Source organism: Rhamphochromis longiceps, linkage group LG3 (genome assembly GCF_057381845.1).
Source record: "Rhamphochromis longiceps isolate RC_006_pf linkage group LG3, R_longiceps_female_GT1.1, whole genome shotgun sequence".
Classification (NCBI taxonomy): Eukaryota; Metazoa; Chordata; class Actinopteri; order Cichliformes; family Cichlidae; genus Rhamphochromis; species Rhamphochromis longiceps.
The window spans coordinates 64553385-64564766 of NC_140559.1; the positions used below are offsets into that span (position 1 = coordinate 64553385).

At 49.3% G+C, this 11382-nt stretch overlaps 1 protein-coding gene across 17 annotated transcripts in view; it reads right to left on the reverse strand.

Moving 5' to 3' along the window:
• Nucleotides 1-11186, reverse strand: part of ablim2 (actin binding LIM protein family, member 2) — a 105430-nt gene extending 94244 nt beyond the window's left edge. For 16 of the 17 annotated variants that reach the window (XR_014910336.1, XR_014910330.1, XR_014910328.1 and 13 more), the window contains exons 1-2: nt 10897-11186; nt 7911-7965 (exon numbers count right to left, since the gene is read on the reverse strand). Coding sequence is in view for 2 of the 17 variants with exons in the window: in XM_085400705.1 (XP_085256831.1) it covers nt 7911-7950 (40 nt within the window). In the remaining 15 variants the exon portion in view is untranslated. The remainder of the gene's footprint in view (nt 1-7910; nt 7966-10896) is intronic. The other variant, XM_085400707.1, reaches the window with a different exon arrangement.
• Nucleotides 11187-11382: the final 196 nt, after the last annotated feature.

Here is an 11382-nt window from a genome sequence, read left to right on the forward strand (position 1 = left end):
GATATCCCCATTCTCGACACACAAACAATAAACTGCACACACACACACACACACACACCCTGGAGGCACATGCCTCAGAGGGCAGAAAGCACAAAACAATGCTGCACCTCCTGTCTTGTGAGACACATTATTTAACTGCACAGAGGAAGGCGGAAGCAACGTTTCTGCAAAACTGTGACTAATGCCAAAAATTATAATTACACATGAATGTTTGCTCATTAGCTTGTACTCAAAGTTTCCTGCGCCTTAGCTGGTGCCAATGTTATTTTTCAGTGGTAAGAAGATTTTGAAATATTCTGCAATGATGCACAGCGTTAGGTGTGCAACAGCATCAGTTTGCATGAGTTTGTGGAGATTAAAAAATAAAATAAAACATGTAAATAAACTGAAACAAAATGTTATCCATGTTGCCACTCCCACATAATTTGGTCATAGACACAATGGTAACCTCTGTTACAAGCAGGGCTGCAGACAGACACACAGCTCCTCAACTCATTAACAGCTCAAGTAGTTAATGTTCATGTACACCAAGCATGACTTTAGGAGGAGTTTCATAGGTCAGGTTTCAACAACCTGGCCTGTGCACACATTAATGTTAGCCACTTAACTATTAGTAATTACCCGACAGCCACCTGTTACCCATGTGTTACCATGAACATAGCGGCTAGTATACTGTAGTTGGAATGACAGAGCAGATTACAGACACACAGAGTGTGGAGAACTAATCTGAGCAAAGAATAGAGCAAATCTGGAGCAGAGCAGCCAAATCAGATGGGTGAAGCTGAAGAGCTGAGCTGCAAAGAGCAGAAGACTGAAGTGGAGCAATGTGAACTGTGGATGAGGGACATTCTGCAGGCAGATGTGGATAAATGATGAACTGTTTTTCATTGTTGTAGCCAACTTTATCCGAAGGTTCCTGGTAGCGTTTCCACAATGCTCTTCTTCTACAATTATGAAATTATTTAGATATTATGTATTGTGTTGTTTGTTATACTCTTTGTTTATTCGTAGGTTCTAAATGTTTAAAATTTATAATAATTTTTTTTTTTTTTTTTATTGTAAAACCACTAAACTTGAACTGAAATGCTGAATTTTGTTAAACCTAACTTATAGTTGGGGAAATATATTGGAAACAGACCCAAAGAAAAACTCTTACTAAAACAAAAACAATTGAATATTTTTCTAAAAGATTTTTAGTTTATCAAGTCTTGGAAAAAATCCTGCTATTTAAAGGGAAAAGCAGCTAGCTCTGTAGGCTAAATGTAGCTTAGCAGCCTAGCTTACAGAGCGCAGCCCAGTGTAGCACAAACATCAGACTAACAAGGATCTAACTCTGAAACAAAAAATAGGTTAATTCATGAAATACAGAACGATCTCACTAAATTCCGCTATAACTAAAGTTAAAGTGCCAGAAGGCTTTCCCGATTTGGTTTTCTAATTTGTCAAGGGTGGTGCTGAAAAGACACTTGGTTTTGAGCCTGTGTAGACTGTGGTCATAGTCAGGGTCACTAAAATCAGTGAAAGTTCAGCCTAGAAGCAATTTCCACTAGCCATAATGTGTTTTGATAGGACTATTTCCATAAACTTGTTTTAGGTTCTGAACATTTGGCCTTGAGGATATCATTAAGAGGTCAGCAGGTTCATATTAGGAGAAAACTGTAAGAAACAGTATTGATTAGACCTCTCTTCATGTGACCTGTGGCGTAATCTGAGCTGTAATTAACAGGCAAATTCACCGATGTTCCATCCCTCTTTGTCACTGATTCCACTGTGGTTAGGGGGATCAGTGCTGTCAATGTGTTCCAGCTTAGGAAATACCTTGATTACAAGGCCTGGAAATAACCTAATCTACTGTAACTCTGAACCTACTGTACCTCCTTCATGCATCTACTTGTATTTTTATGGAACTGAAAGAACGCAGACTGATCTGAAAACGAAAGACTTTCTGTCAGGGTATATTCATCATCTCTAAGAGGTTTATTTTAACTTGGTCATATCCCGAGCCCAAGAATCTTCATAGTGTCAAATTCAAGTGTTACTAGTAGGGCTGGGCCATATCATACCGTTCACGTTAATACCGGTGTAATGCTGGGCAACGATAAGAAAATGAAATATCGCGATAGAATATGTGTAAAATACGCATGCGCAGTGCCTTTGTTTACATACGCACATGGCGGCGACGAAGAATGAGAAGAGCGAAAGTGGATCGTTGAATGAAACGGATGAACCAGGATTGGTTTGTAAAAATGTTGCAACTTCAGTGGTGTGGGACTGGTTTGGCTTTCATCCGTCAGATACACAACAAAGCACTATGTAGAGTACACCCAGCACAGACACACGCACACACAGGCAGGTATAGCCAACTTCCACGTTTATTGATATATTTGTATTTTGACAGCTGACTCAGTCGCACCGTCTGACAGCTCGAGCCCAGCTGATCTCTCTTGGCCGCTCCTCCTCGTCTCACTATAAACACAGCGGAGGAGACCATCATTAGTCCATAAACAATATCAGCTGTTCTTACCAGCCTCGCGGCGCCGCCCCGTTGAGCCTTCCGCTCCACTCCTCCCCTGCAGCTGCGCCCGGGGCCACGCCTCCGCCACACACCCCCACCGCCCGTTCGAGGCCGGGGAGCCGTCCGGCCGAGCCAACTCCCCCCCCCCGCGAGCGAGAGAGGAAATCGGCCACTGCCATCTGCGCCCCCGGCCTATGGATCACCTTGAACTTAAAGGGCTGCAACGCCAGATACCACCGGGTGATCCGGGCGTTGGCATCCTTCATGCGGTGGAGCCACTGCAGCGGGGCGTGGTCCGAACAGAGGGTGAATGAGCGTCCCAGGAGGTAATAGCGCAGGGAGCCGACCGCCCACCGGATGGCCAGGCACTCCTTCTCCACGGTGCTGTACCGGCGCTCGCGCTCTGCCAGCTTCCGGCTGATGTATAGGACAGGGCGGTCGGCCCCCCTTACCTGCTGGGACAAAACGGCTCCCAGCCCTCTGTCCGAGGCGTCAGTCTGCAGAACAAAAGGGAGGGAAAAGTTAGGAGTGTGAAGCAGCGGCTCCCCACAGAGAGCCTTTTTTCGCCTGCACAAACGCCGCCTGGCACGGCCCCGTCCACTGGACCAGATCCGGGGCACCCTTTCGAGTGAGATCGGTCAGGGGGCTGGTTAGCTGCGCAAACCCCGGCACAAAGCGACGATAGTAACCCGCCAACCCCAAGAACCGTCTCACCTCCTTTTTCGTCCTGGGGCGCGGGCAGGATGCGATAGCCGCCGTCTTCTCCACCTGTGGACGCACCTGCCCGCCCCCCAGGTGGTACCCCAGATACTGCACCTCCCTCCGTCCAACCGCGCACTTCTTCGGATTGGCCGTGAGCCCCGCCCCCCTCAGGGACTCCAGGACCGCGGCCACCCGCAGCACATGCTCCGCCCAGGTGTCGCTGTGGATGATCACGTCATCCAGGTAGGCGGCAGCATACGCTGCGTGCGGACGCAGTACCCGGTCCATGAGACGCTGGAAAGTGGCCGGGGCCCCGAACAGGCCGAACGGAAGTGTCACGAACTGGTACAAACCGTACGGAGTGGAGAAGGCCGTTTTCTCCCTGGCCTCGGCAGACAAGGGAATCTGCCAATAGCCCTTGGTTAAGTCCAGTGTCGTGAAAAAGCGGGCCGTGCCTAACCGGTCCAGGAGCTCGTCGACCCGAGGCATGGGGTAGGCATCAAAGCGTGACACTTCGTTCACCCTGCGATAGTCGACACAGAACCGTATAGACCCATCCTTCTTCGCCACCAGAACGATGGGGCTACACCAGGCGCTGTGCGACTCTTCTATTACTCCCATCCTCAGCATTTCCGCCAATTCCCTCTGCACGATTTTTCGCTTGTGCTCCGGGAGCCTGTAGGGCCGTGAACGCACCGTCACGCCAGGCTGCGTCACGAAATGGTGCTCGATGAGGGACGTCCGGCCGGGCAGGGGGGAGAACACGTCCGCAAAACGCTGTTGCAACGCGACAACATCCGCTCTCTGGGCCTGTGTGAGATGGTCATCACAAGGGAGGGAGGCGGGAATGATAGAATTTGGCACCTCCGGCCCCAACTCATCTCTCTCCTTCACCAAGCTCACCAGAGAAGCGGTTTCAACCTCTCGCCACAGTTTGAGGAGATTGAGGTGATAAATCTGCGTGGCTCCTCCCCTGTCCGACCGAGCGACCTCATAGTCCACGTCCCCGACTCGCCGTGTGACCACAAAGGGTCCTTGCCACTTGGCGAGCAACTTCGAGCTGGAGGTAGGGAGTAACACAAGCACTTTATCTCCCGGTGAAAATTGCCTGAGCCTAGCCCCTCTGTCATACAGGCGTTGCTGACGCTGCTGAGCCTGGAGCAAATTCTCCCGTGACAACCTCCCCAAAGTGTGGAGTTTTGCTCTCAGGTCCAACACGTACTGAATCTCATTTTTGGCGGGGCTCGGACCGTCCTCCCAGCTTTCTTTAATCAGGTCGAGCACCCCACGTGGCCTCCTGCCGAACAGCAGTTCAAAGGGAGAAAATCCCGTGGAGGCCTGGGGCACCTCCCGCACTGCGAATAACAGAGGGTCTAGCCAGTGATCCCAATTGCGTTCATCCTCGTTAATGAACTTCCGAATCATGGACTTTAAAGTCTTATTCAGCCGCTCCACCAGCCCATCAGTCTGAGGGTGGTAGACGCTGGTCCGAATAGATTTAATGCCCAGTAATTCGTACAGTTCCCGCAGTGTACGAGACATAAACGACGTGCCCTGGTCAGTCAGTATCTCTTTCGGGATTCCGACTCGGGAGATGACCTGAAACAGTGCCTGCGCCACACTCTTTGCAGAGATGGTGCGCAGCGGAACTGCTTCCGGGTACCGCGTTGCGTAATCCACCAGGACTAACACAAAGCGGTAGCCGCGTGCACTCCGGTGAAACGGCCCGATGAGGTCCATGCCGATGCGCTCAAACGGGACCTCAATGAGGGGGAGAGGGCGCAGCGGCGCCTTCGGTATGGCCGGCTGGTTAACAAGTTGGCAGTCCGGGCAGGACGCGCACCAGCGGCGCACATCCGCTCGGATGCCCGGCCAATAAAATCGGGCCGTTATTCGCTCCAGAGTTTTCTCATAGCCCATATGCCCTGCCATGGGGTTATAGTGGGCCGCCTGGAAAAGCGTTTCCCGGCGGCCCTGCGGCACCAACAACTGGGTGTGTGTTTCCTCTGTCTGAGTGTCACGACTCACTCGATATAATCGGTCGTTTAATACGACGAAACGCGGGTAGGTCTGCGCGGCCTCAGGGCGCACCACGTGACCATCAATAGCCATCACTTGGTCAAAGGCTGAGCGTAGGGTGCCGTCACGAGACTGCTCCAGTGGGAAATCGCCCATGGGGGACACTTCCGGGGCCGGCGGGACGTCCCGTGAGGGACCCGCCAGCTCCTCCCCCCCGGAGTCGGTGTCGGACGACCCCGCGTCACCGCTGAATGCCGCGCACACGCTACACCCCGCTTCCGGTCGTGATCGCACCCCCGCGTACTGCCCCAGTAGCTGATGAAACCCCGGCCAATTGGTACCCAGAATCAGGGGGTGCGACAGGCGCGGGCTAACCGCCGCCGTTACTCTATGCGTTTTGCCCTTATACTTTAATAACAGCGGCACAATGGGATACCTGTGAACGTCACCATGCACACACCTCACCTCCACCCATTCTGCCTCCAGCAATGCCCCGGGGCGAACCAAGCTTTGGTGTACGAGGGTCTGCGTGCAGCCCGTGTCCACCAACGCCTGGCGTATACCCCCTCGAGTCCTTACCGGAATACTGTATGTCCCTCCTGGACCGGGGGAGGGTGCTGGGGCGCCAGCAACACGAAACACCTGCCCCACTTCCATAAGCGGACAATCCCTCCTCAGGTGCCCCGGCTGCCCGCACTTCCAGCACTCCGGCCCCGGCGTCTGTGCTGCTCTCCGTGGCTCGGGGGCGGCTCCACTTGGCTCGGCTGCCCTGGACGGCACCAACGCCGCGAAAGGGTTAGTGGGGCTCAGCGCCGGCAGCCGCTCTGCCTGCCCTGGTGCCGGCACACGGCGTCTCGGGGCCGGCACTGGGGCCTGTTTGTTCGGCCTCCGTCCGGCGTCCCCAGGTTCCCCTGCTCCAGCGGCAAGGTGGTCTTCCGCTAGCGTCACCGCTACCTCCAGGCTTGCGGGCCGGTGGCACCGGACCCATCTCGCCGTCTCCGCTGGCAATCCCTCCGTGAACTGTTCCAGCACCACCTTGTCCACCAGCTTCGTCTCGCCCTCCGATGTTCCCGGTTGCAGCCAGCGAACCGCCGCGTCGCGCAGCTGCCGGGCCCAGGCGAATGGTCGGTCTGTTGTGGCCAGCCGACAGGCCCGGAACCGCCGGCGATGGTCTTCGGCGGTGAGCCCCAGCCTGTCCACCACCGCCCGGCTCACGTCCGGGAAGCTGCACCTCGACGCCGGAGGCAGACTCAGGGCCGCTGTTTGTGCCTTCCCAGACAGCAGGGGGAGCAGCCGCGGAGCCCACTCCTCCCGCGGCCATTGGCAAGCCTCCGCCGTGGCCCGGAAGGTCTCCAAAAAAACTTGTGGGTCGTCCCCGTCCCCCATCCGGGGCACCGACACCGACAGCGGCAAGGGCTTCGGCGTGGCAGCGGCCCCGACCAGCCGTTCCAGAACTTGCGTCTGTCGGTCCGTCTGCTCCCGCAGCGCGGCCAGGTGGGCACGCTGGTCGGCCGCCTGATCCCGGCTCATCGTCGCCATCTCCGCCAGCATCTGCGCCAAGAATTGCAGAGGCTGGGCGGGTGGCGTGGCCTGTGGGTCGGACATTTCCCCCACCGGCACTCTTCCTGGGTTTCGGCACCACTTGTAGAGTACACCCAGCACAGACACACGCACACACAGGCAGGTATAGCCAACTTCCACGTTTATTGATATATTTGTATTTTGACAGCTGACTCAGTCGCACCGTCTGACAGCTCGAGCCCAGCTGATCTCTCTTGGCCGCTCCTCCTCGTCTCACTATAAACACAGCGGAGGAGACCATCATTAGTCCATAAACAATATCAGCTGTTCTTACCAGCCTCGCGGCGCCGCCCCGTTGAGCCTTCCGCTCCACTCCTCCCCTGCAGCTGCGCCCGGGGCCACGCCTCCGCCACACACTATTTTTGGTAGAGCATGCTAGCGGGCCGTCGTTATTACCGTGTTTTTTGGAAAATACGGCACACTTAAAATCAATCCTTTGATTTTTCTGAAAATCGACAGTGCCCCTTATAATCCCGTGTGCCTTATGTATGAATTCTGGTTGTGTTTACTGACCTCGAAACGGTTTTATGTACACGGCGCTCGAAAATCTGTCAAATGTTTTAGTACGACTTTGCTAAGCTATGAAGCCGCACCGCTTGATGGATTGTCGGAGCATTACGGCTATCGTAGGCGGAGCCTCGCAGAGTGATACGTACTGTGCTTCAACATAATATTACCGTATTGTGTGTGTATAACCTCTTTTTAGGTTTTGTGGATATTATACATGGTTATGCTGAGGATATGTCGGCCAGTTTCCACTGGAAATGCCTTTTGGTTAAACTGTCAGCAAGGAATTTGCATTTGCACTGTTAAATTTTTATATAACTTTAATGCACTTAAAAAAGCTGCTTGCTTAAGTGAAAATACATTGATGGGCTTTTTTTGTTCGTTTTTTTTTGCACTAATAAAGTTTATTTATAATAAAGAGTATTTTGTCTAGTTTCAATTATATCGTCAGTTATATCGTTATCGCAAATTTTCAAATGTAAATCGTGATAAATATTTTTGGTCATATTGCCCTGCTCTAGTTACTAGACAACCGCACTGTGGATCTCTCTTTCCTTAGTTCTTTATTTTTTCTTAAGAACATTACCTGAATTGAGGCCTGGAACTTCATCTATGAACAGTCCCATTGGGTCACACTGGTTCTGGAAGGACAGTGTGGTTTGAGATAAAGAATGAATCAGGTTTGTCTGTTTCACTGTTTGGTGAAATGTGACCAGTACCTCAGGATAAAAGAGTCAAAAATGCTAAACATACATATGTAATTAACACATTAAAGCTGGATTATGATCTTACAGCTGAAGGACATTTAAATATGTTGCCTATTGAGATCTGCTATTTGGCAGCTGCAATCCCACACACACACAAGAAGCAAGAAAACTAGAGAACTATTCCTGAAAATTAGTTAAAGAAGAATAAATGTGGTCATACCAAGACTTGTACAAACCCTGGTTTTGCCTTCTGTACTGTGTTTCCAATGATATTTGCACATGGCTCAAGAAATTGTTGCACTTATCACTTATTTTCCCAGAAAAATATGAAAAAATGAGGATTGGCTTGAGACTTTTGCACAGTAATGTAGGACTATGGCAGGGCCAGATAGTAGACTTGGAATTCTTAACATTATTTTACAATGAGATTAAGATAAGGGGAAAAGTCAGAACAGGACAGTAACGGGATTGTGATCTGGAAAATATCAAAAATCAACTTAATCCAGTGAAAGGAAAATATCTCAAAACATAACTTTCGTTTTCCAATAACATGCTCAATCATCAAAACAAGCTGCCAGTGCTCCAAGCTTCCTTGTTTTCAGAAACACCCTCTGTAAAGATTAATGAACACATCTCTTCGAAATAGACTTTTTTTGCTAGCTAAACACACTGAAATACAACAGCACCTCTTCAACAGATAAAGCTGTTTATCAGAAGCATACTGATCCTGTGTGTGCAGACCAGCTGTCAGCATGCTTAGGTAGAGATCTGAATCCCTAATCACATATTTTACCAACATTCTTCATCAGCTAAAAAGTTACATCTATCAAAATGCATCACACAGAAAGGTGACAAAGTCGCAGAGTAATGCCATCTCAGGGTTGTCTCTTTCTCCATCAGATTATAATGGTGTGCACACTGCAGCACTCTCATTAATGCCTCCAACAGCCACGGTTTCCTCATTGAAGCTGAGGACAGTCCATTTTCCTGTCTTGAAGAACCCAATCTCTTTCCCTACTAATACTCACATTTCTACTTGTTTTGGATTGGACAGCCTCAGATTCCAAGTTTTAAAATCTGACATCTGGTAAAAGACATCAGGAAACAGAAATGGCGGGGAAACATGTATGCATCATCAAACGTGCATCTTACTAGAGTCTCAAAATAATAATTATTTATACTGGCCCTTGGTGCAGCTCCTCATTTCATCAAGAGTCATAAAGTGAGCAATTTTAGCTCCTTTCTCTTAAAGGCCAGTCTCCCTCCCTCTTTCCTCTGATTGTCTTTGCCCCCACAAACAGTGTTTGAACAACAGCTGGGTGGGACTGCTGTGCTTACAGCCTTTCACTGACATAATTAAAATCCAAAAGTAGAAAAAATATGTTGTAGTCTGAATCCTAAGTGTTTACTCATTTCTTTAAACAATTTTTAACATGAGTACACATCTGCAATGATACTAACTCACTGGCCACTTTGTGAGGTACAGCAGTTTAGCTACTCATTATGGCAAATGCACACACATGGCAGACAGTTCATATGATCACAATGACCTGCTGAGGTTCAGGCCAAGCATCAGAATGAAGGAAAGGTGCTTTGAAGTAACGTTAAACATGTCATGGTTGTTGGTGCCAGATGGGCTGGTCTCAGTATTTTAGGAACTGCTGATCTACTGGGGTTTCCCTTAACAACCAGGGTTTACGGAGAATGGTCCAAAAAAGTGAAAATAGCCTGTGAGCGACCTTGGCCATAGGTCAGAGGACAGCTTTGAGCTGATAGGAGGGCTACAGTCATTAAAATAACCACTCGTTGCAGCCAAGAGCATCTCTGAATGCAACACAAATTATGAACCAGATATGCTGCAGCAGCACAGGCGTTACTCCTGCCAGCTAACAACAGGAAACTACAGTTCACACAGCCTCACAAACTTCAACAAAAGAGGAAAAAAACATTTGGATGATAGGGTCAGGATGGAGCCGTCCTGCTGGCATCAATGGCTCATGCTGTGGAGGCTGAGCTGAGTTTGAACACCACTGCCTACCTGAGCATTGTTGATGACCTTGTCCATCCCTTTATGAGACTGCCTACTCATCTTCTGTGTGTTATTTGTGAGCTATAACACATCCATTTGTAATTTACCCTTAAGCAAATTTATGTCTTAACAACATTTTATTTACTGCCACACCTCATGCCGAGGAGCTTTCTCGCATTAGGAACTTATTATTGTGGAACTTGTGTTGCAAGTTTAGCTCTTGGATTTATTTGCACAAGCAAACCAGAATGGCACTTAACTGCCTAGTTGACACGACACACAGACTTCAAATAACGATCAACCTTTTTGTGCCACAGCTGGCAGCACCTCACCAGAAGTCAGGCCTGCTGTAGACACAGAGGCATACAGTCAATGCAGAGCCACATGATGAAAAGAGCCACCAAAGCCACTGTGGGTGTAGCTGCAACCTAATTAACCCACATAATATCATTTCTCAAAGGGATTAAAGCTGAAGCTTTGTCTAAACTTCAGATTCTAGTCTTTAATGTAGAATCTGTTATCTAGGTGCGTTCTGGTGCCCCTTTTGCAGCAAAGAGAGGGAATGAACTATTTTTATGTTTTAACCGATTATAAATACACTTTAACCATATATTCCACACCTGATCACATAATAACAAACAAAAACAAAAAAGCACCATTACCTGAGACAAAGAAGAAAAGACACAGTATTGATCAGCTAACTGGATTTTATGATGATCCTTTTAAAAGATATTATAGAAGATATTATTGGAATGTTTCTATTAATACTAAAACATTTGCGTTTGTGTAGTTAAAAAACCGCAGTGTTTAATGTAAAATAGTCTAATCGGTCTTACCCGTGCTGCTCATGGTGCCAGTCAGATATATTCTCCAGTCAGATGATGCACAGTAAACAAGTCACTATCCACATTAACAGTACATGGATGCAAAGCGCGCAAGCTTCAGTGGCAGCCAGCCGAATGAATGACAGAGAGATGTTTACACGGGAAAGTGCAGCAGAGAGTCCGGCTGTGCCTGGCTGCTGACGCCGCACAGATTTCCACAAACAGCTGCACCGTGAGGACAATGTCCTGCACACACTGCAGAACTGCGCTGCCTCTCCGTACAGCAGACGGTGCAGGTTGGGTGTGGGCGCACGGTGCAGAAACGCTAATGTCAAACTCGAAAGAAGAAGGGATTGAGCAGTGTCCGGTGCGTCATTTCAAAATAAATGTCAGTTTGAACGCTGACGGTTAAGTAGCGTATCTGTGCTCTATGTTATAAAATGTAGCAGAAATGCGACCTTTATATCTGGGCTACTGGGAATCCCAAAGCTACTTTTT